Raw genomic sequence first — 26377 nt, 5'->3', positions numbered from 1 at the left:
GGAATCAAGGTGAAGACTATAGCTGCTCGTCGCGCAGTAGTGACCTGTATCATCTGACCTGCTGAAAACAAGAAGGATTTCTCAGATGGACCGCCTTCATCATTTGTGACGTGGCCGTTGTTGGAGTCCACGTGTTCTTCTCCGTTCATTTCTTCTTTATCGGCCTGTTTCTTCTGGACCTTAGTTGGGGCGAATCCGATACTTCCGTGACCACGAGAGCAAAGGTCCGTTTCTCAGTGGTTTTTGTCAACTATGAAAACTATGGTTTAGTGATGAGTCATCACTTTTCACAGTCTTTTGGGGTCTGTTTTTTGCCCAAGGAATGTTTTTCATGCAAAACAAATGCTTGCAATGGATTCAGAATAATTAAAAACCCATAGTTTGACCCCTCACATCCAACTTAAAGCAGATTTTGTGGGAGTCATTTTTTCCTTTATAGTATGGTGTATAGTTATAGTATGGTGTATAGTAAGTGAATGAGACTGAAAATTACCCTAGCTGTCAAACATTTTGCCCGCATTTTTGCGAGGGACATGGGAGCTCAATTTGTTATTTAACCTTCATAGTTGACAAAACCACTGAGAAACGGACCTTTGCTCTCGCGGTCACGGAAGTATCGGATTCGCCCCAACTACCTCTGCCTTCTTGGTCCTCCTCAGAAAATATGGTCTGATGGTCTCCATGAGGTTCTCGGACATCTTGGCTCCCAGGCAGGGCCTTCTCTTCTGGTGTGGCGTCCTTCTCCCTGGAGAAGGAGAGCCCTGAGCAGGCGAAATCGAACAGAGCCCACGGCTCTCGCAGGTCGTTCTGCACGGGGGGTCCCCGGGAGCAGAACGCGGTTTCGTCCAGGATCATGTAGTCCCACTTGAAGTAGACGTGAGACTACCTTGACCTTCTAACACAAGGCCAAACGCAACAACCCACAGGTCCCATTTGGTTTCATTTTACGCTCTCAAAGAGTTAAAAAGATCTATAAGGGTCCATTTGGTTACCAACTCATGCATCGTTTAGCTGGGCACCACCTGGAAGCCCCTCAAGGACCACTGGTTGAAAACCACTGTGTTGGTGGAAGACGACATTATTTTGATTATGCATGTTTGTACGTGAGCGACTGGACACACGTACGTCAGGGTTCCTACTGCAGTCGTGTTTTTTTTAAGCATCCCTTCAAACGCGTCGTTTCGTGGTATGAAATAGAAGGGCTCTGTCTCAAAGCTGATATTTTAATGACGCAGTTTTCTTTTATTTTTATTTTCAGGTGATATAAATCTGAGCTGCTAGTAGTTGTCTGTATCACTGGGGGAATAATGTCTCTTTGAGACTTTCCACTATGGCAAGGGTCTTCAACAGGGGGTCCTCAGATTTTCCCACGGGGGGGGGGGGGGGGGGGGGGTCCTCCAAGTCTTTGTGTCATAGAAACCTTTTCCCTTTTTTATATTAACCACTTGAACTCCAGTGTCCATATTCTGAGAACTTTAGCCAAAAATAGCTGATGTAAAAGCTCACAACGCCCTCGCAGCGCGAGGCGTTGTGAGCTTGTAGATCGGCTATTTTGCCAAAGAGGCTATTTTCGACTATTGACGGTTCAAGTGGTTAAATATCTGAAAACACACTTTGACATGAATCCAAAATACACCGATGATAATGCTCTCAAACGATGAAACTGCATGGGATCTATGAACAGATTGTGGGGGTCCCTGCTTTATTTCTCTCTCAGCTAAGGGGTCCTTGCCTGAAAACGTTGAAGACCTGTGCACTATGGAATGGAAAATGCAATCCTTACGTTTTGTGTCTTGTCGTCTCCCTCCCGATGGAGTGGTAACTGCAACGACACCCGAACTACGATAACGTATGAAGAGGAAATTGAAGTTCCTATTGATCGGTATCACAAAGCTCATTTTTCAAGGCTTTGAAGGCAAAATACCATGATTTTCTTTTTTTACACTATGTTTTAAAAATATGAATGTTATATTATTAAGGCCTAGAATTATTGAATGCTTTAACCAGTGAAAAATAGCAGATATACAAGCTCGCAGCGCTGCACCGAGTGCCGCGCTGCGAGCTTGTAGATCTGCTATTTTTTTTAAATCGTTAAAATTAGAAATAGAATCCTTCTAAGATTTTTTGAAAAACCTATGTTTCTATGTCAGCAATCTGGCCAGCCATCGTCAAAGAAAAGGTCCTTTTCACTTAACTGGAGCTCAGTTAGTCTGTTCTCGAGAGACTACTATGTCAGTGGTTCTCAAACCTTTTCATGTGAAGGACCCCCAAAATTATATTTATTTGGCCACGGACCCCCCATCTCAAAATATTTAGTTCCAGGGACCACCCAGAAGCAAAATTTGTTTGCTTTAAAAATACATATATTCAAAGATTTGCACACATTTTCACGACTTTTAAAAAAATAGCAGATCTACAAGCTCGCAGCGCGGCACTCGGTGCCGCGCTGTGAGCTTGTATATCTGCTATTTTTCACTGGTTAAAGCATTCAATAATTCTAGGCCTAAATGGGTTAAACTCTTCTTTGGGGGGCCCACTTGCAATAATCCTCACGTCCCACTGTTTGGGGTGACTGATGGCTGCTCTTTATCGTACAGCTTTGTTTCCAAAATAATATTTTATCAATAGAGTAACGAAGTCATGACGTCACTCGCTCATCCCCCGGTTCCCACGGAAGTAATTTCTCTATGGAGAATAACATTGAGTCATCTTAAAATCGTCTCATATAAGCATTATGGTCCAAAAATAGACAAACGATCTCCGATATGGTTGTGGAGGTGGCTCTGTAGGGTTGATGATAGTTAGTCACTAATATTTGATACACTCTGTTTCTGGTGAAAAATGTAACTAATTCGGCGGCAGTAACGTTAGCGTTTTCTCACCATCAGTTGATTCTTCATATCCATATGAGTCAAACCGCTGAGATCATTTGTTTATGTTTGGAACACAGTTCTTATATGATGCGATATGGAAAAAAGTCTATGGGAATTCAGAATGGGGGGAAAACAAACGTGAACCAGGTAGGACAGGGTTCCCCAATTCGTTTTCCCCAAGGGCCGAATAATGTCTAGTGTACCAAGCCGAGGGCCACAACATTGCAGGGGGCGACGGTTTGCGTTCCTGCTACTCCAGCGACAGTTCAGATATCGTCGTTGTCGGGTGAAAATCTTGTATGTCCAAAACCGTTTGTTTTGCATTTATCATTTAAAAAAATGATTTAAACTAGTGAAAACAGCCGATCTACAAGCACACATTGTGTGCTTGTAGAGCTGCTGTTTTCACTACTTTTGTGCGACTGCCTCGTATGATGAAGCAGGGCTTTACTTTGTGAAAGAACATACAAATTTGGAGATACAAGGTTTCCACCCGACAACAACGATATACTAGTGTTGTTGCTGCTCTTATACCACCATTATTACTGGGGTTGGTGGGGGCCAGACAGTAGCCCCCCGCGAGCCGCAAATGGCCTGCGGGCCGCCTATTGGGGAACCCTGAGGTAGGATGTGTAAATGACGTCAAACTTCGTTACTCTATTGATCCCGGAAAAAGAATATTGACCCCCCGGAAGTCATTGGCTGCATATCGGGGACCTTGACGTGCACGTGTTGTCCTGCTGTGATGAATGTGTGTGAATACACTGGCTGGTGACCCTCCTCCTCCGCAAGGGGGCGGAATCTTAACTCAGGTGCCTTTTTGACGGGATCGACTGACTGAATGACTGTACCTACCGCTGCACTGCACTGTAAACCAGGGGTCTTCAACAGGGGATCCTCAGAGTTACTACAGGGGGTCCTCCAAATCTTTGTGTGATAGAAACCTTTTTCTCCGTTTTTATATTAACCAATTGAACCGTAGTATCCATACTCTGAGAACTTTTGCCAAAAACAGCAGATCTGCTATTTTTTGGCAAAGGGCTTTGGTGTAGAGGGGAAAAAGAGCAAACCATGTACAGAGTGAAAGGTCAAGTTTATAAAGTATTGACGGTTCAAGTGGTTAAATATCTGAAAACACAAATTGACATGAATCCAAAATACACTGATGATCGTGCTGTCAAACGATGAAACCAGGCCTATATGGAATCTATGAACAGGTTGTGGGGGTCCCTGCTTCATCTCTCTCTCAACTAAGGGGTCCTTGGCCTGAAAATGTTGAAGACCCCTGCTGTAAACTGTGGGCATTTAAAAAAAAAAAAAAAAAGAAACTGCAGAAAGAGACTGTAAACTGGCGTGAATGTTGAGAATGGCCTCAGCCTCATTCTCTGACCTATTAGAGCAGTGGTTCCCAAACAGCTGGTCGGAACCACGACTTGAGTAAAAATCCATGTTGTTTTCCTACAATTAACAAAATATTATATTTCAAAAGATTCGTTTTTTTCTTCTCCATTCCATAAATCCCCCCAAAAAAATCTTAATTAAAGGAGCTATAGTCAACTTTCTCTTGAAAAACCGACACTAAAATAAAAAATAATGTTTTGAAAATATTTTATAAAAAAATGATTAAGCTTCATATTTGTGTTTCTATTCAAAAATGACCACAAAAAGCGTAGAATAATGATATAATAATCATTTTGGCCATTGTCAGCCCGACTTTGTTTACATCCCTCCTTTACAGCCTTCTATTCTTTTATATGGATTGATAAGGTTGGCCTGACAATGGCCAAAATGATTATTTTACCATCATTTTATGCTTTTTGTGGTCATTTTTGAATAGAAACACACATTTATGAAGCTTAATCTTTTTTTTTATAAAATATTTTCGAAACATTGTTTTAATTTTAGCGTCTGTTTTTCAAGAAAAAGTTGACTAATAGCTCCTTTAAGAAGTAGTGAAAATAGCCGATCTACAATGTGTGGCTCAAAGCCACGCATTGTAGATCGGCGCTTGTAGATCTGCTATTTTCACTAGTTTGGGTCCCGGGCAAACGTCTAATCCAGGGGTTTTCAAAGTGGGTGACAGGGCACCCTGGGGTGACAGGGCACCCTGGGGTGCCGCGACGGCAGTCCAGGGGTGCCGCGAGATAATTTGATAATATTTGGAATTTATTTGGACACTTGAAAAAAAAATTAGTATCATTTTAAACCTGAAGTAATTTTCAGTTCTAACCAAAATGGCTATTATCTCAATGTTTTCCTCGCAACATAATCACTAAAATATCGTCATTGTCGGGCAGAAACCTTGTATCTCCAAGCTTCAAATGTGTACGTCTTTTGATAAATAGCAAAGCCCTGCTTCATCATACAAGACTGTCGCACAAAACTAGTGAAAACAGCCGATCTACAAGCACACAACGCCTCGCATCGCGAGGCGTTGTGTGCTTGTAGATCTGCTGTTTTCACTAGTTTAGTACATTTTTTAGATGATAAATAGAAATCGAAAGGTTTTGGACATACAAGTTTCCAACGACAATGACGATATGCTATAAATATATAAAGGTGCTGGTAGTGAAAATTATAATGTAGGGGTGCCTCGGATTAAAAAAATATTTATGGGGTGCCCTGAGACAAAAAAGTTTGGGAACCCCTGGTCTAATCTCTCTTTTGGGTCTGGACCTGAAAGGTTTGGGAACCACTGCCACAGAGTACCGAAGTCCTGACATCACTCGCTCACTCCCTGGGTGTAATTTCTCTATGGAGAATAGCATTGGGTCTCGTATAAGAATCGCGGTCCAAAAAGCTAAATTGTCCCGCCGCTAGGGCTGTCACGATTATGACATTTTTACATGACAATTAATTGTCACTCAAATAACTGCGATTAACGATTTAATTCTGTTTTTGTCTTTGACAATTACGTTTCTGTTTGGCTTTTAGGCTTTGAAGTTGCACATGCCGGCAATTATGACACATAACTTAAATATACAATTAAATGACTGACATATTTGACAACATTATACTTAAAACAGAACAATGATAGTGGAAATATTTCCACTACTTTTTTAAAGTGTTTGAAACTATATTAATATTTCTCAACATGGAAACAATTATGACGATTATGCAAAATAATTGCGATTATCTCAAATAATTACCTCAAATAATTGCGATTAGACGATTATGTAATAATTGTGACAGCCCTGCCCGCCGCTATTGTCATGGAGGTGGCTCCGGATCGTTTACGATAAGTCTGTCGCTCATATTTTTGATACAGTCTGTTTCTGTCGAAGAAACACGTCTTATGGGGATTCAGAATGGGGAGACCAAAAAACATCGTGACCCTGGTAGGATTACGACGAATTATGTTAAGACTTCGGTGCTTTATTTGTTATTTTTAAATGCAGTGCTCGACATCGATATTTCAATGAGCCAAATCAGGTGAGCGTCTTGTCTTGTGAGTGAAAACCACTGTTCTTTTTGTACGTCACTAACTGTCATGAAGCCGATCTGAGGAATTCAGATGTTTATTTTTTCAACAGATTTATATTTTGTAAGTGTGGTCGGGTGGAAGACTTTTCTTTGTTTTCTTTGTTTTTTTTTTTTTTGCCTAGAATACCAGAATGTACCACATTTTCAGAAATTATTCTATTAGCCAAGGTGCATTAATACTGTGTTCAAAGAGTTGTTTCCAGTCAACCTTTGCAGAAAGGCCTAACATTTAAATTGTGAGAAACTGTAAGAACATGTTTTAAGTGCTGGTAATTTGTTTTTATTTTATTTTTCTAAAATACACAGTGTGGTGTCGGCGGACAGAGAAGCTAGCATTTGACCCTAACTATGGTGGGTATTCTGGGTAATTATTAAATCCCAACATGTTGATTAATGAATCATGATAGGTCATTATTAAATCCCAACATGTTAACACATCGGGTGCCCAGGATTATTCAAGATTGAATCGGCAGTTGCCATGGAAACTCGCTTTTTTTTACCTTGTTTGGGAGCTCCAGGGAAAAAGTAATCAGAGTAAAATTTAATCCGAGTTTGTTTATTTTCGCGATAGTATTTTCTTTCACTCAGGACAAAACAACAACAATCACGGGCACCGGTGCTTTTGTAACGGCCGGTAGCGAAGGCTGCGTTTTAAACATGAACGTGATTTAAAAGTTAGATTAGGAGATAAATGCACTTTTGTGCAGCAGCGTAACACTGCTCTCTACGAGGCAACGGATGTCCCTGTCACGTGAGACCCCGTTTCGTTTCACAGGTGTGTGCCTCATACAGTAAACTTCAGCTTACTGTAGATTACTGTACCACGCGTCGAGGACACACGGAGATATCAAAGGGTCATCATCACCGTAAAAAACCGCCTCTTTCCCTTGCAGCCCCCCGCGCCCCTACCGTCGCGCTTAGAGTCATTGGGGAAAAAACGTGAACGCGGGAAAGCCTGGTGCCGTCGGCTTCAACACCAGCGTCACAGTCTGGGGGCTGCACCTCCTCTCCTTCCCGCCGACTCGTTGGTTCGGGTTCATGTCCTCCGTGTCGTATAGTTAAACGCCAAGCCTCTTGATGTCCAGGTACCACTTGCACTGGTCGTCACCAGAACCACCGACTGACCCCTGGCGTACACAGCGCCACCGTGTGGCCGTTCAGGGCAGTTGTCGTTCTTGGTCACTCCCAGGTAATTCACCCGTAGCAGATAACAAACATATCAGATATACAAGCTTGGTGCCGTGCTAAGAGCTTATACAGTAGGTCTGCTATTTTGGAAAAATCATGAAAATTGTTTGTTGGTTGTGGTTATGAGAATGTTTGAGGTGGTTTCCGTGCGTTCCAGGTCATGTGAAAGCGGAAGCTTCGCGGGTTTTCCACTTAAGTCAAACCGCGTCAGTGGTTGATTTCACTTCTCTTGTTCAACCACTTTCAACCCGGCGTCCCCATTTTGGGCATGTTCGAAGTTTTCAAAGTTGGTGTAAATAACAGGTATTTGATGTGCGACAAGTCGACAGCGCATATGGGGTGCTTAAAGTGTTCCAATGTTGTGTATGAGTTCAAGTGGAACACTTGCATAGAACTCGGCCCTCTGTTGCAGACGATTGGATTGTACTGCTGCCCAAACCGCTGCTCTGAGATTTTGCTATTTGCACAGTCAAATCTACAGTGCTGTTTTATCTCTAAAGCAGGGGTCTTCAACGTTTTCAGGCCAAGGACCCCTTAGCTGAGAGAGGGAGGAAGCAGGGACCCCTTCTACATATTGTATAAATGTATGATGCAGATTTTCATCGATTTCGTAGATGGATTCATAGACTTGTTGGACAGCACTGTCATCGGTCTATGTTGGATCCATGTTGATGTGTATTTTCAGACATTTAACCACTTATCGTCGATTTAAGTGGCGTTGAGAGCTGCGAGGCGTTGAGATCTTGTAGATCTGCTAGTTTTGGCTAAAGTTCTCCTCGGAATAGGGATGCGAGGGTTCAAGTTGTTAATTTAAAATAATTATATCCTAACCACGCAAGGATTTGACGGGGCCCCCTGTACTAACTCTAAGGACCCCCTCTTGAAGACCCCTGCTCGAAAGGCCAGTCCACGCCAATGCAACTCCTTGCAACTCAACCACTATCTCCAATAAGTTGCATTGTTATGGAATGGCCTTAAAACAGTTTTGTTTCAAGGAGTTGCGACTACTCTCATTGGTGCAGGTCTGGCCTTAAGCCTAAGCTCTCTCAGTTACAGGTCCATTTGGTTCCATTTGGGCTCTCAGAAGCCCCTTTTCCACTGCAAGGTGGAACCAGAACTTTCAGGAACCTGAACCTATTTTTTTTGGGTTCTGGTTTTGTTTCCATTGCGTATGGCCCGGTTTCAGACAAGGTTCCTGGAACCTTTTTTATAGGTTCTGCTCCTGAGGTAGAACTAAACTTTAGTTCCGGGAACCTACTGGAGGGACCAGCAGCGCTGCTGGTCTTTTCTTCGGGACCTTCCCGGTTAGTTCTGGTTATATGGAAACGTAAGCAGAACTTGGTCACAGAACTTCACAGGTTCTTGAAAGTTCTTGGTTCTGGAAAGTTCTGGTTCTAGTTCTGGGTTGGCCCTACAGTGGAAATGGGGCTAGAGTTACAGTACAGGTCCATTTGGTTCCATTTGGAGTTTTAAATTGTTTTAATAACACCGAAGACTTTACTCAGAGGAAGTGCACCGATCCCATCTTTTTCCAGAACCAAGCTTGGTAGCGGATCTCAGTTCACTCATTAGTCCCAACCACTACCAGCCTGTTATACAACATGAACAGGAACAAGTTAGGCAGTTCCATCTGTTTTATCGAATGTCAGTGCACTTACAGTATTTACAGAAGGAGCTTGGTGATGATGAATAATTAAACTAATGGATGTACACAGCCTATGGATGGAACTCATCAGGATCATTTTCACAGACTACGAATGAGAGACACATCACAGGTGGTGTCCGTGCACCTCAGCTTGTGACCTTAATGTATGTAAACTACATGCTACAGACATAACATGTTGTCATATGTTCACAGTGCCTTGATTAGCTGTAATAAAACGACTTTTGAATTAACTCTGTGTTTGAGTTAATTCCACAACAAGTCCAGATAGCAACTAGAAGCAGTGCTCTTCCGAGCACAGGTCTCCACCAGGTCAGGCATGTAATGTGTTTTACATAAGTCGGCCTCCTGATGGTGCTATAAAAGGCTGATGTAAAAAATGCAGGGAAAAGGTTTTACCTTGGCCTCTAAGGAGTGCGCATACAAAGTTTGACACTAATCGGTGGAGTTATAGGTGAAAACATGAATCGGCCTGTTATAGCGCCACCATGAGGCTGATTTGATTTTTCTTAAGTGGCATTTATTCCTCTGCCTATTGGGAATGTGCATGCACAATTTCACCAAAATCGCACACTGCGTTCAGGATTTCAGGCATTTTATTCAAAACTGACCAATCCTGCAAACTTTGAAAGCCAGTTTTAGCCAATCAGGATGGAATATGGAAAATCTGACACATCCATGTCGATCACATGACTGTAGAGATACTGTCTACTGATTTACGTGATTTTTGGACAAAATCTGTAGGAGTACTGGCAAAAGTTAGTTTTGCAAAAGTCGGCCTCCTGGTGGCGCTAGAACAGGCCCATGTGAAATATTTGGGGCAGAGGTTCTGAATTGGTGTCGAGGGAGTGTGTGTGCACAGTTTGGCAGCGACCGGGCCAACGGCGCCGGAGATTAGCTGGTAACGGACAAACGGACGGACGCACGCACGCACGGACGGACGGACGGAGGGGAAAACATACTCTCCCTCAGCCTTCGGCTGGTGGAGACAATAATTCAAGGTTCCAGGGTGTCCCCAACATAAATCTATGTTAACATAGCATTCAAATCTCGTATTTCAAAACTATCTTGAAAAAATCTGAACATCTGTAATATTTTTGAAAATAAATGTAGCAACAACAAGAATCACGTAAGAATAATATCAACCCTAGTGCTGTTACTTAAATATCACTCAAGCAAGTTTGCTTGTGTTGAAAACTGTTTAAAAACAACTGTAGCTTTTATAAAGACTACAAACTATTAACACATATGGTGCCAACCCCGAGTTTCCCGAGTTTGTATTGGTACTAGTGCTGTGCCAACCCCGAGTTTCCCGAGTTTGGGCCGTTTTTGGATTTTTTTTTTTTTTTTTTTTTTTTCAAAAAATTTTTTTTCAAAAGATTTTCTTGGACCTCCAGAAATGTATTAGGCATGATCGCGGTCGCGAAATTGCATGTTTAACCCCCATACCAACCCATTCTTTCAAACATGGCAGCCATGTTTGTTTACATCTGAAGAAAACATAATGGCTGATAAATCATGAATGCCTGAACGGATTTCCAAGCGGATTTTTTTGTTTGAAAGCTGTGAACAGCATCTACACACGTGGTGCATCATCTAGGCATGGGCGTGCACTTTTTACACACTTGCACAATTACATGGAAGTCTATGGTAACCATGGCAACGCGAGACATTGAAGAGAAAAAAATCATAGCAACATACGTGTTAAGATACTTGGTTGTTATTGTCAGCATGAACTGGACAAACATGTCATCCTGAATGTACACATTTCAATATGAATATTTATTATAAACCTCAACTATCAACCCGTCTCTGACGCTCGGCGTCAAGTGGTGAGCATCTTTTCTATCTGTAAACTTAAAAACACTTGTAAATTCTAAAAGATACATTTATGAAGTAAATCTGTCTGTAAAAACTGCCCTTTCCAGACCATAAATGCAGTTTTCACTATGGTGAAAGAAATGCAAATGCCCTCTTTCCTTGGCATACCTGAAGGCAGCATTCAATAGAATTGCCAGGTCCAAACTCTCCTGAACTTGAATGCAGCATCTTATGTTGCATTCAAGTTGCCCTCTCTGTGTAGAAATCAGCCACATCTCCAGTATTGACTTGATTATGCTTAGTTCAGTGTGGTTTCACACACCGAAAATACCCGACCTCCAAGGTCACAACGTGTCGCAGCACAACACTTTGTGAGCTTGGAGGTCTGCTATTTTCGGTGCTTCCACCAAAAGGCCCTTTTAGAAATTTCAGCCCCTGCCTCTCTAACATTCTCTGCACGTCCCTGCATTTGAGTGTGAAGGCAGAACCAGTCTGCTGTGACGACCGTGTGCAACTATTATTCTCTTATCCTCCACACACCCATATGTAAATTAGATAAAGTCCCATGTGTGATGTGCATGATGTGAGTATACAGCCTTGGAAGTCCAGAGTCAGAGTTGATAACAGAACAGCATTATCCATGGGTCAGGTGAGTTTGGTTTTAAAAGTCATTCTGCATTTATTCTGTTACTAATGGATATGAATATTTTAGAATTTAGATTGTAAATAGAGAAAAGATATGAGTGCCTCTTGAGCCCCATTGCCCCCGCCGGCGGGGGCAAAAGGTGTTGACCTCTGAACAGCTGTCAATAAATGTCAATAAATCAATAGAGACCAAATCAAACTACAATTTCTTTGTTGATTATTGTTACAGTGGTCCTACAGCATAGTAATCAGCTGCCATTGTACTTTTCATCCATACATTACTCCTATTACAGTATTATTACTACTTATTGTTACTTGTTTTTATCATTTTTCACCCTATACTTTAACATTACTAATATTTCAGCACTACTCTCACTAAAACATCTGTAGAGTTTACATAGTTTGCAATATATTCATACAATTTTGCCTATCAATTGGTGACACCTTGGTGAACAATTTTTCTATTCACTATATATGTTTTAAATGAGGTCTTGAGGCTCATTCACTATTCAGAAGGCAAAATTTCCATAGGCGGAGGTCTTTTTCAATCATCTTTTCCTTGGTAAATGATCACAGCAGGACAATGTTTTACACTGCATTTGTGAATTTTCAGGGGTTAGCTGACATTTGGTGAGTCAAGAGTAGCCACAATCATGGTAGTTTTGTGTCCACAACTGTTCCAATTTGGGCATACATTTTAGGCGGATTTTTCCCCTGGACCCCCCTGGGGCTTAAGAGGTTAACATGTTTTCATTTACTTCTTTCTATTGTTTTAGCGATTTGATTTCAGTTGATGGGGGCCTGGGGGGCATGTGTACAAGTGGCTATATTATACCGGTATGCATTTTTAGACACAATAAGCCTGCGATTTCTGTATTACAATTTAAAGTAACACTACTAGCCCCCATTAGTCACATCTGCCCATGAAAGATTGCGGCGCATCCTGGGAATGGGTTTATTGTGTCTAAAAAGACATGGGGCCTATTTAGCCACTTTTACGCATGCCCCCACCCACTGAAATCAAAATCAATAAAATTGCTAAAACGATAGGGAGCAGTAAATGAAAACAATTTAACACATATTTTCTTTTCTCTAATTACAATCTAAAATATGAACCCTTGAAGAGTTTTCCTTTAATTATGATCATTACCTCATATGACTTAGCTGCAAATCATCCACTCCCTCTGATGGTCTTGTGTTGGTGTCTGCTTATACAGTACAAGTAGTCGTAGTCTGTTCATTTTTAACTCAAAGACTTTGGAATGGATAAATGAACACTGATTTTACTGTGTCATTCATCATAAATAATATTTTCTAGTGCAGGTTATTATAATGGTTATCATTTTCCATAAAGACACATTGGAACGGAAACATTCGTGGACTGTAATTCATAGAGTATAGCGATAAAATTAAATTGCATGTTTAGTAATACATGGAATTAATTTCAAAGTGCTTTTAAGCAGCACAAGGACCATGCAGTGCAATATGTAGCAAAGAGGGAAGACCGCACTATTGATGATGATGATGTGTGTGATTTTCTTGCATAGAAAAGTTCCCATCCTAAGATGTTCCCGGGGGACATCTTGGAGTACCCCCGAAATAAGTACTTCTCCCATTTCGGGGTCTACTACGGAGAGAGGGAGGGGGTCCATTACGTGGCACACCTGACCTGCAGAGGTGGGCCAATTCCTGCTTATGACTCATATAAATTCAGTGGTGGAAAAAGTACTCGCATGTTTTACTTAAAGGGGCACTCCACCACTTTTCAACCTATGTTCATATAATTGGTCCTCACTCAAAAATAGCTTTTCTTTTTTTTTTCTCAGAGGGCGGCTGTGGGCAGGTCAGAAACCCATCGTCTTGTGACATCATCGATTGCCAATCCAGCTTATAGAAACTGCAGGCTTTCTATTCCTGAAAAGTTGCAATTTTAAAGTGGATGCCATTGTTCTCGCAATAATAAAAATCTAAATATTTTTTTCAAAAATATTGATTAATCTTTTTTTTTGGAAAATGATGATGTCACAAGACGATGGATTCTGAACTTCCCACAGCTCTCCTAGGAGACTTGGACTGAGTAGAAAAAAATTGTGATATTTTATCATGAACCTTAGTGAGGACCTATTATATGAAGACAGGTTGAAAAGTGGTGAACTACTCCTTTAAGTAAGAGTAGCAATAGTCTGGAATTCTAAATGTACTTGAGTAAAATTACAAAAGAATTGCTATCAAAATATACTTCAAGTGCCAAAAGTAGAAAGTAGCCCTACTCATTGTGCAGAATTTCCCATTTAAAGTTTTCAAAAGTATACAAATCTTTTGGAAATAGGAGATCAAGCTCACAATTGTGAGCCTCAAACCTGCCTACCAGTTACTGTACATCATACATGGGAAACTGGCGGCCCGGGGGCCACATGTGGCCCCCACCTTCATTTCATGCGGCCCGCAGGTTAATACCGGAATACTGATATATTATTGATTACAGCTGTTAAAATTCCAAAAATGACCTACTTTAATTCCGTCAGTGTATATTAGTAGCTTAATGACTTGTATAGTAGTATTAAAATGTACATATGTTTTATGTCCAATGTATTTGTATTTAGGTTCATAAAGTTAACATGAGTATATAACTAAATGCGTTTGAAATTAAATCAAAATGTTACATTTCAGGATTCCAATTCAAAAATAACAAAAAATTATTCAGGATTCCAATTCAAAAGCTGCGATGCATTTTGAGCTTGTAGATCGGCTATTTTTGCTTCTTTTGTATGAGATACGAGAATGACAAAGTAGGATGTAGCAATATGCATTGTGGCCCTCTGGAGTGAAGGTGGAAATATAGTGGCCCTCGCCATCATCAAAGTTGCCCACCCCTGCTGTACATCATCAGTACTAGGCAGGGAGATATTTAATGTAGGGGGGGGAAAAGGAGTGGGCCAAGTATAGAGTCCTGGGTCAACTAACATATACCGGGTTTATAGTTATAAGTCAGTTAATTTCAGTGAGCAATGCGGCCGTAAGACTAACTTGAAGGAGTAGTTCTACCCTAAAATGACTTTATTTCTATTGATTACTCATGCCATGGAGACTTGAGTTCAATAATATATATTTTTTTGTGTCAGACTCAGAGTCCAAACTCCTACTCTTTGGCAGGGCTTTGAGGTCGGAGGTCAAACTGGACCCGGTGGAGGTGGTGGGAACGAAATACAAAGTAAGCAGCACACACACACACACACACACACACACACACACACACACACACACACACACACACACACACACACACACACACACACACACACACACACTTCTATTAGAAGTCTGGCATTCTGAGAGTGTACAGATGTACACTCACACTTATGTGGGTTCTTGAAACTTAAAAAGCTTTGGTCTTCTCAAAGCAGTGTACACAGTACACTGTCAAAGTTAAGGGGAGACCTTCACATTTCAGAGATTGAGAGCCACTGGTCTAGGGCAAGGGTCTTCAACAGGGGGTCCTCAGAGTTACTACTAGGGGTCCTCCAAATCTTTGTGTGATAGGATCATGTTTTTTTACATTAACCATGTGAACCCTAACATCCCTATTCTGAGTGGAACATTAGCCAAAAATAGCAGATCTACAAGCTTGCTGCGAGGCGTTGTAAGCTTGTAGATCGGCTATTTTTGGCAAAAGAGGTTTGTAGAAGGGTAAAGAAGAGCAGACTAAGTATTTGACGGTTCAAGTGGTTAAATGTCTGAAAATACACATTATTGTCAAACAAGTCTAAGCTGTCTTATCGGCAACACAATTTGATACAATATGTAGAGGGGGTCTCTGCTTCATCTCCCTCAGCTAAGGGGTCCTTGGCCTGAAAACGTTGACGACCCCTGGTCTACAGTAATGATGTCCAGCATTTTCCCCCATTAAAGGAGTAGTTCACCCCCAAAATGTTTTTTTTTCCTATTGATTACTCATGCCATGGAGACTAGAGTTCAATAATATTTTTTGGATGGGGAACGGTTTCGAAACGGGTCCCCATCCGGAACGAATGGGGGTACATTTATTGTTATCACATTTTTGTCTTAGGAATGTGACAAAAAATTAAAATATTATTGAACTCTAGTCTCCATGGCGTGAGTAATCAATAGGAAAAAAATCTTTTTGGGGGTGAACTACTCCTTTAAACTTTCCGTGGTGACTCTGCTGCAGGTGAACAACATGCTGGACGACTCGTTCTCCGCCAGGGACTTCCACGGCGCGGTGAAGGGGACCATAGACGAGCTGCTGGGCCGGGAGCTCACCTTCGACATCCTGTTCCACAACAGCGAACACCAGGCCACGCTCTTCAGATACGGAGTCAAGAAGTCCCAACAGGTCAGCCGTGGTGGGAAAAGAAATACTTTTTGAGCGGTGGTCACACCGTCTCTTATACGTGGCCGTGTGTGTGGGTATGCGTGCGTGTCTGTCTGTCTGTCTGTCTGTCTGTCTGTCTGTCTGTCTGTCTGTCTGTCTGTATGTAGCCTGCAATACCTTTTCTGACCACACATGTTAAGGTAGGGGCGCTGTTGTTCAGGCCAGGCCATAGGGCCAGGCACACTCACATTCACACACACGCACGCACGCACGCACGCACGCACACACACACACACACACACGCAGCCTCCACCGCTCAGTTCACACGAGTGTGATTTTTTTCTTTTTACTTGAGTAAAAGTACCAATGATGCAATGTAGAAATACTACTGTCACAAGCACAAGTCTGGAATTCTAATTGTACTTGAGTAAAAGTACAAAGGTATTGGTATCAAAATGTACTTAAAGTACTGATGCATCGCATCGCGAAATGGTCGAAATGTATATAGGGCTGAAGTGGTTAATATTATGTTTTGTTGCGACCGTAGGTCGCTACCTAGCATGATTGGTAGGGATGGGTATCGTCTGCGATACTTTTAATGGTATCGATTGCATGACGTCGATACTATCGGGTATCGGTTCACGTAAAAACGAACGATACCTCGTTTCGATACTCTGGAACGCACCCCTGGCCGGTCGCATGAGAGTTTAATGACTGCTTTAGTAGGCTACACTTGTTACTGTGGAAAATAGCCGACAATAGCCTATAATGTTTATTATTATCCAACGTCTATATACTCTCCGCTCCGCCACACTGTGTGATCATCATCATCACCTCTCCCAGGTATCGAAAAAGGTATCGTATCAATTCAAAGGTGAACGATACCCATCCCTAATGATTGGGACCAGATCCTGTCAGTCACTCAAAATCCCTCATTCATTTGTTTGTCACTCAAAATCCCTCATTCATTTGTTTGTCACTCAAAATCCCTCATTAATTTGTCACTCTTCTTTGTCACTCTTCTGACATCAGACATCACAATGATACTGCTTGCATCTGAGCTCAAGGGGTAATGGCCACCCTCTTCAGTATATAGTGCTTGGCTGTGTGCTCGTGACATCTCACTGATGCATTACCCCTTGAGCATCTGATCTCAAGGGGTAATGGCTAAACCCGCTATATAGTGCTCGACTGTGTGCTCGTGACGTCAGAGACCATCAGACTGATGTCAGCACTAGATGTCCTCGCCGGCTCCTTATATGGAGCTGTAGATCATCCTTGGTCCAAATATGGAGATTATTAGGTGAGACCTAGATAAGTTAGCAAGATGTGTCGGGTAGCTCCTCATCACTTCTCGCCCTTAGGGCTTCTTACTGGTAATAATAATCTAAATCTACAAAGTCATTAATTAGTAACTAAAGTTTTCAAATAGTGGACAAAAATACAATATTTGGATCCTAGATGTAGAGGAGTAGATGTACAAGGATTGGAAATACACAAGTAAAGTATAGATACCTCAAAATGTTACTTAAGTACTGTATAGTAAATGTACTTAGTTACTTTACACCACAATGCCAATAGGTCCTACATACATTTTCTGCATTGTTATATTGCTTTCAATTATTATTATTGTTTTTTGGTTGCAGGTCTTTTACTTGTAACTATACACATATTGTTGTGTCTATTGTAACTGACAAAACTAACTCACTCTACTGCGCATTGCAGATAGAGACCATCTACAAGCACATCATGCCAGCGTGGAAGAAACTAATGGAGAAGAAGCAGCTGTGATGCCTCACATTCTCCTAGCTTTCCCCCATGCACTCAACCACTGTGTAAATATCTTAAGCACCACTAGAGGGCAGCGTTGCCCCCCCCCTCCTTTTTACCATTCAATATAAAAAAGTGTTTTCAACTCTCCTTTTAATCTAGTGCTGAATGTATTTCTGTTTCGTCCTGTCTTTCCCCTCCATACATTATATATATTTTCTAATGTTTTATTGTCTCCTCTCCTTCTCTTTAATATTACTTTGTACCTCAAAACCACATTTTAAATCTCTTCTCAACATTTTTAAGTAAAGCAATGTCTGTGTTACAGTAAACGGGTTACAAAGTAAAAGTCCTGTGTAGAAGGTTTTACTTTAATAAAAGTACAAAAGCATAATTTGGCATTAAACAGTGGTGGTAAAAGTAGGCTACTCAAAGGTTTTACTAATACTGTAGAGTATAATTACTCAGTTGCAAGTAAAAGTCCAGAATACGAGCACAACGTTATTGGCATCAAACTATAGTCTACTTCTTAAAGTACCAAAGAGTACAAAAAGAGAGTAATGTGTGGGGAGGATTCTGCACCAGGACCCCTGGATCACTGAGAACCACTGCTCAAAGATATAATGACCCAAACAGTTTTTATCCAAAAGGTGGCAGCAAAACCATGCAGCTCAATTTACCTTTGATTGATTGAGGTATTTATTAGAAGTTTTGCATAGGAAAAGGTACAGTTTCATGACAGTACAGTTCACTGATACAAGGTCAACTAAAAGGAAACTCAGGTAAGGCAAAGCTTATTTCCGTGGAGATCCTTCTCATTCTCATTAGTGCCCAGTTGATCAGGTGCCCAAATGTCCCTAGTGCCCAGTTGACCACGTACCCGCCTTTCCAAGTGCCCACATGTCCCTATAGTGCCTAGTTGACCAGGTGCCCAAATGTCCCTAGTGCCCAGTTGTCCAGGGGCCCACCTTTCCAAGAGCCCAAAAATATAGTGCCAAGTTGACCAGTGGTTTTGGTGCCCAGTTATCCCTAGTAGGCTACCCAGTTGGTTTTCGTGCCCACCACCTGACCTGGCTGTTACCATATGTAGAATAGCTTGCAGCGAGCTTGTATATCTATGTTTTTGAATAGTAGGCTATAAAAGGGGTTCTATATTGCAAATTATTGTGATGCTATAGCCTATATTATTATTAACACATAAAACTGAACCTCGTTTGCTGGACCAAGGACCTTGGGAGAAGGGAGGGCTCTTGTTAGCCATAAATCATAACTCTTGATTTGAAGAGTGCTTACATTTTGGGAAGTTTTCCCAAAATAAAACTATAAAGGCACTCTACAAGTGTTATGATTTATGGCTAGGCTCTTATCTCCAGTTGTGAAAACAGAACTGAGCTTTATATGCGCGCGCGCACACACACACACACACACACACACACACACACACACCGCGGACTTTTGCCCCTTCTCTGCTCTTCATGTTACCAGCCTAAACTACTACATGACAGGCAGCACGCAACAAGACAGACAGCAGAGCACTGCAAACAAAACGGTGCAGCTTTAAAACACCGAGGAGCGACCACTCGAGCGGTTAACCGATCAGTAACTTTTCCAGCCGTTATGTTCGCCTCAAAGTCGCCCAAAGGTGTCTCCAAGTGTGTGTACAAGACGTGCGGCGGCAGCGGCGGCGGCGGGGAGCAGATATGCATGGTGGAGTGTGGATGCGGGCCGGGCTGCACCTGTGCCGTCCACACAGCACAGGAGGAGAGACGCACAGCCGCCGGAGGAGACTATAAGGTTTGGGGCATGCATGCCATTGATTGATTGATTGATTGATTGATTGATTGATTGATTGATTGATTGATTGATTGCAGTGGTGGAAAGAGTAGGCCTACTCACATTTTTTACTTTACCAGTAAAAGTCCAGAATTCAAAATGTACTTGAGTAAAAGTACGAAAGTTTTGGTATCAAAATGTACTAAAAGTACCAAAAGTAAAAGTACAACAATTTTTGAAAATAGCTGATCTACAAGCTTGTAGATTGGCTATTTTCAAATAGCCAAGGTATAGAATAGGGCTAAAGTGGTTAATGTTATGTATATGTTTTATAATACTGGAATTTATATCTGCTAGTAACTAAAGTTTTCAAATACATGTACTGTCTGGAGTAAAAGTACAATATTTGGATCCGAGATCATGAGATGTAGGCTAGAAGTAAAGGTATTGTAAATTGGAAATGTTCAAGTAAAGTAGGCTACAAATAACTCGAAATTGTAGGCTACTTAAGTAAATGTAGCCTACTTTACATCACTGGTTTGGGGCATGGCATTGATTGATTGATTGATTGATTGATTGATTGATTGATTGATTGAAGAATTTATTAGAGGCTTGCAATAGGAAAAAGTGCAGTTTCATTACAGTACAAATCACTAGTACAAGGTCAACCTAAAGCTTTTCAGCTTTACACAGGAACCACTTTATGTAGCCTATCTCATATTGAAAGACAGATGGATAGAACACAGTACTTTGCATAGAATAACATCAATTATAGAATCAAAAAATTAAGAATAAAAGGAAAAAAATAAGAAGCAGACAGTGGAAAAGGGAAGGAGAGTATGGGCTTATAGTCTATTTACAAGTTTCGATTATTTATATGCACACACACCAGTGGTGTAAAGTAACTAAGTAGATTTACTGAAGTAGGTCTACTGAAGCCGGGATTTTTTAGACCTACTTGTAGTTCCAGTTTACAGTATAGTTTCTACTCAATATACATCTCAGATCCAAACATTGTAGGCCTACTTTTTTACTCCACTACATTTATTTGAAGACGCAGATATAGGCCTACATGATTATATTATAAAACATACATTAATCCACTTCAGGCCCATTTTATACCTTGGCTGTTTGAAAATGTAACTTTACGACGACGTGAGCTTGTAGATCTGCTATTTTTCAGTAGAACTATCCCTTTAACAGCACAGACATTGAACCAACACAAAACTGTATTTGATTTCTAGGAAGTGCCATTTCACCCCAATGTGTGTGCCTTAGGCTATATTGGGCATACGTGCACTTTGAACAGTCCTCATGCAAAGCAGGCGACATTTCGGTATTTGCACTCACACAGAACTGATTAGGCATACAGGCTTCATGGTCCCGACCTACAGGTTGAGAACCTCTGTTCTAAATCAACAAAACAATTAAAGGACAACTTTGTTTTGTTTTACAACAAGGGTTCATATTTTAGATTGTAATTAGAGAAAATAAAAGATGAGTGTTAAAATGTTTTCATTTACTACTTTCTATATCGTTTTAGAGATTTTACCGCCGCGCATGACCCCACCCACTGAAATCAAAATCGCTAAAAACAATAGAAAGCAGTGAATGAAAACATTTAACACTCTTCCTTTCTCTAATTACAATCTAAATAAAATACGAACCCTTGTTGTAAAAAAGTTATCCTTTAAATAAAAGTGCATATCTCCATATATGGGGCTATATATCCTTCTGCTGATGAAATCAGGGACCTCCATATGTGTCCCAATCTCCCCAGGAGCCAGTTTCATTTTCATTTTTTCATTTCATTTGAAAGCTGGGGATCATAGCTACAAAATGATATATTGGTTGTGGAGATTGACCCAACAGTTTTGAAGATATGGCTTATAGAATGATGCCATGCTGAAATAGTACTTTTGAGATATTCAAGTTTTAAATAAATTTCTAACCTGCAATGACCTGACTCCGCCACATGGGGAGCAATCTTAAATTCAATCTTCAATTCAAAGAAGCTTTATTGGCATGAGAACACAAACGTTTACACAGTGGTGGAAAAAGTACCAACATTTTATAATAAAGTAAAGTATCAATTCTGCAATGTAGAATCACTCTGTTACAAGTAAAAGTCCAGAATAAAAAATGTACTTGAGTAAAAGTACAAAAGTATTGGTATCCAAATGTACTTAAAGTACCAAAAGTAAAAGTACAAAATGTTTGAAAATAGCAGATCTACAAGCTCACAACGCGTCGCACCGCAATGCGTTGTGAGCTTGTAGATCGTCTATTTTCAAATATCCTTGGTATAACATAGGGCTAAAGTGGTTTATGTATGTTTTAAACTTTAGTTATTGCTCTCTAAAAAGATAATGCCACAACAGCATCTCAAGCATTATTGGGCTAAATGTAAAGACGCTACAGTGCGCCAACCGTGAAGCAGTTTAACCAATTTGCTACATACGTCTACACAAACGGTCAGATTACAAAGATAAATTGCTTAGTGAAGGCTCACAGATGTCACCATAGGGTACGCTCCAGCAGAATGTCCCGTAATGATCGTATTATTTAATGAGGAGCATTTTAATCCGATCGGTCGTCGTTTCCTTAAAAAGGTATTAATGTATCTAAGTGCAGTACACCTCGCAACCGATGGGGTCGCATGGCTGAAAAACAACAGAAAATGGCATCTGATCGGATTAAAATGCAGTTTATTAAACAATACGAAAGATACGGGTAATTCTGCTTGAGCGTACCATACTGTGACATCTGTGAGACTTCAGTAAGCACGTTATCTTTGAAATATGAAGGTTTTTGTAGACGTACGTAGCAAATAGGATTAACTGCTCAACACGAGGTTGAAGTGAACCTATTACGTGTGCAACAGGGCTAACTGTGCTAAATGTAGCATAATCAGTGTTTGTGTAACTTCAGCCAGAAGGATTATTTGACCTGATAATAAAACACAATCTACAGGCTTAACCGCCTCGCGTTGTGAGCTTGTAGAAGAGAGCAACAATAGAGTTGGGTCACGTTTTATTTGTTTATAGCCTGCAGCTAGCGCTGCAGCTAGCGCTAGCTAACGCTAGCTAGCGTTAGCCGTTAGCCACTCATAGCCAGTCAACCAGAATAGTCTACTCTAAAGTCAACTTTCCGACGGCGAGTGAACGATTGCATTCCATCCATGTTTTCTTGGCTGTCAATTTATTGTCCAAAAAAACAAACACCCTGAACGTTAGAATTAGATAGTTTAGGACGACACTGATCTATTCAATGCTAAGCTAACTCAGTGACAAAGGAAGCTTCCGCACCGGAGCATACGTCACAGACGTCTCCAGGCCGCTCCAGGATCATTTCACCAGCGTAGAAGAAGAAACAGCGGAAGTCAAGAACGGCGGAAGAATAATAAATAATAATACACAAAATCATACATTACGTGGTTAATAATTGTTCATTTGGAACACACGTGGCATTAAATTAATGGGATAAATACTGTGGGTTGCTTCGCTAAGTAATGGAGTCCCGATATTACCGCATTTGGCTACAAACGGCTAACAAAGGCTGGCTAGTTAGCATTTTAGCTAATATAAACTGGGAGGACTAACAGAATTATGTACCGATCTCTCACATTAATTAAAAAAAGTCTTATTTACATGCAGAGTTAAGCTCTGGCGTTTAAGTGAAATGTAGCCTAGATATTATGAGATGCTGTTGTGGCATAAAAAAAAAAAGAGCAAAAAAAAAAAAAAAAATCATTTTGGCTACAGGGAATAATGACAGTCCCCGAGATGACTAGCTGCTGGGGGTGCTGGGACACATATATGGGGCTATAACCTATGCTATATCCTTCTGCTGAGCTGGGATGAGGTGATGTCAGAACAGGATCAGGCTAATGTAGAACTCCATTTATGATATAGCTGAGATGTCACGAGCCACAGCATGCACTATAGACTAGAGGGTGGCCATTACCCCTTGAGCTCAGATGCAAGCAGCACTACTGTAGGCTATATACTGTGTGTGCGTTGCTGCTCGCTAGCGAGCCTGGCTCTTTGGCTAACTGGTAGCGTACATGCCATCGGATATCGGGGTCTCGGGTTCGCCTCCCTGCCGGGGCTACACTCGCAGCAAGAGGATATATAGCCCTAGAGATTTTGAGTGACAAGTTCTAAGCAAAATTAGCACCGGCACAGCCCCGGCCGGTACAAACTTCTTCTTTCGCATAATCATCGTCTTTGATGATTGGTTGACAACATTTTATTTTACAAGATTTACCATGTGTGCCTTATAATGGCAGCAATAGGATCTGGACCTGTCTTTCAAACCTGTGACATTTTTTTCTCCTTTTTGAAGTGGTGAAAGCCGCTTCCAAGGAGTGGCTTTGTGTGTCCCCCATGTCCATATATGGTCATTTCAGTCCAGAATGAACAGGTTTTATCTGTCCGTAAATGTGTGTTCCATGTGTGTCCCCCATGTCCATATATGGTCATTTCAGTCCAGAATGAACAGGTTTTATCTGTCCCGTACGTCCAGAATATGTGTCCGTCCCGGTCTGATGATTAAAAATGTCCAATGAGACCATTGTTTGAAGATTGGTCAAGCTTCACATGACAATCCGGCCCTCCAGATAAAATCATTCATTCACTCAGAATTCTGAATTCTGTAGCTCTAGACAATTTTATACTCAGATTCACCGCTTCACTTCGAACCGAGGTTTGATTTTTTTTAAGGCGTCGACATAGAAGGAATCATGGACAGTTAATTGCCACCTGTGCACATGATGGGGGTGATGTTTGACTGTGTGTGAGCAAAGTCACATTGGGAGGCTTATACAGTATAAGTGCGGTAGGAATGTTTTTTCTTTTCTTTTTCATCTACCGCTGGTCATGTGGTCTCCTGGCTGCAAAAAGCCAGCAGAGGCACCACCATCATCAAGGGCACCATGTGACTCTGTCTCATTCATGATAGACGTCCACTTCTTGGACTGTGTAATACTGCCCTACACAAAGCCAAACTGCACTAACACTATTTTTGGAGACATTATACTGTATGACTTGGTCAGCTCAGCTCAGCCTGACAGGCAGGTGGGTGTTACCAGATCGTTGTTTGCGCTCCCTCTCGTATTGTGGCTGTGGATGTCGCTAACTTTTTGGAGGTGTTTAGTCAGATATGTGGGTATTGAGGTCGCATTGACTATCTTGAAAGCCAATCCCATTTTCAGTTGTTTAACCCTGTCTTCTGCCCTGGCCTGAGCCATCTTATAGGCTAGACAAATGTGTGGGAAAAAGGTTGGTCATGGGCCCCAGGTCGAGGATTTTCCGTCGTCTGGGGTTTTCTGATTAATTGGGCTCAGAAAAGTGCTATATTTGCCATTGGAATTTGATGTCACAGTCCATTAATCCCGCCCGCTCTCCTCCCATTATTTAAACAGAATCTGTTGTGCTGTATGTACCGTAGTACTTTTATCCCTTCTGCTTGTTGGCATCCAACAGGTGAACACAGGGACATGCTGGGCCCCGGCCTGATTCAGCCCGGGAGAAAGAGTTGGAGAGGCCCTCATTGCGCTGCTGCTACTCAAAGATTTGCCATTTCAGATCATGACAAGTGACAAGCCAGTGGGCCAATTACATGAGTTATATTTTGTCGTTGTCGGGTGGAAACCTTGTATGTCCAAAACCTTTTGTTTTGTATTTATCATTTAAAAATGATTTAAACTAGTGAAAACAGCCGATCTACAAGCACACAACGCCTCGCGGTGCGAGGCGTTGTGTGCTTGTAAATCTGCTGTTTTCACTACTTTTGTGCGACGGCCTTGTATGATGAAGCAGGGCTTTGCTTTGCTAAAAAATGTACAAATTTGAAACTTGGAGATACAAGGTTTCTGCCCGACAGTGACGATTTACTTTGTTGGCCGACCAGCCCCCAAAATGGAACGAAGGCATTTTATTTTTACTTTTTTCCTAATGGCCGGCCTGGACCGGCCGGGAATGAACCAGCCGTTCGGGAGTTGTCCCGCTTTTCCCAAAGGCCAGCACGTCCCTGGGTGAACTGTTAGTTTGGGTACAGAGGCCATGTGGTGACAGAGGCCAAGAGGCTCTCCCTCCGTGGGAACCATGCTTGTTGGGACAATAGAAGCCTCGGGAACCCAAGGCTTTTCATTCGCCTTTGGCTCAAAAGGAAAAGCCTGGGCTAACGTGTTGACATGTCAGGCATAGGAAGTGGGAGTCAAGAGCGATGATCCCTTGCGCTCACAGCCACGGTAGCCCAGGCTGCTTAGCCTCTCGTCTTTAGTAAAAGAAATACACGTTTGCTACTCACCAAAACAAAGACGGGTTAAGATGTTGAAAGCCCACTTTCCTTTGTCAGAAACCTTTCAGATCGAAACCCAAAAGAGAGATTAGACTCTTGCCTGGGACCCAAACTATGGTGAAAATAGCAGATCTACAAGGCAAGCACACATTGCATCACTTAGCACTGCGTTGCAAGGTTGTATATATTTATTTATTTATGAATGTACTGTAGGAAAAGCCAATGTTAGAACACACTGGACTGTGTGGAATAAGAGTAAACAAGGGCTGTTTCTCAATACTCGTCTGTACTTGTGTTCCCGTTGTGAACTGCTCCTATTCTAAAGGTACAGGCCAGGTACAGTCTAAATACAGTATAGCGAGAAATTACTGCATAAATAACACATTAAATACAACTATTAAGGTGCACAGTGGTGTCATGAAAGTGAGGACATAGTAGCCAGCACACACTGAATGTACTTTTAATGATCATAATCATAATCACGTGTTTTTATGTGTAAAAACAATACTGCCCTACAAAGGCAGA

The 26377-nt window shown here is 41.4% G+C and overlaps 2 protein-coding genes across 2 annotated transcripts in view; both read left to right on the top strand.

Annotated features, from left to right (window-relative positions):
• Positions 1-11668: 11668 nt before the first annotated feature.
• On the top strand, positions 11669-17797 carry plaat1l (phospholipase A and acyltransferase 1-like; the record flags this gene model as incomplete). The annotated part of the gene is made up of 5 exons (XM_080720342.1): positions 11669-11677; positions 13221-13350; positions 14796-14884; positions 15863-16027; positions 17732-17797. 5 exons carry the CDS (start codon positions 11669-11671, stop codon positions 17795-17797), a joined length of 459 nt encoding a protein of 152 aa, XP_080576468.1.
• Positions 17798-19250: 1453 nt separating this feature from the next.
• LOC308280039 (copper-transporting ATPase 2-like) overlaps positions 19251-26377 on the top strand; it is a 50805-nt gene continuing 43678 nt past the window's right edge. The window contains 1 exon segment of the mRNA XM_080720295.1: positions 19251-19570. Coding sequence (XP_080576421.1) covers positions 19394-19570 — 177 coding nt within the window. The 5' untranslated portion in view covers positions 19251-19393.

This window comes from Nannobrachium achirus (genome assembly GCF_963921795.1).
Source record: "Nannobrachium achirus genome assembly, chromosome: 24".
Taxonomy (NCBI): domain Eukaryota; kingdom Metazoa; phylum Chordata; class Actinopteri; order Myctophiformes; family Myctophidae; genus Nannobrachium; species Nannobrachium achirus.
The sequence above is the reverse complement of the archived record's forward strand: the minus strand, read 5'-3'. Positions and strand labels throughout refer to the sequence as shown.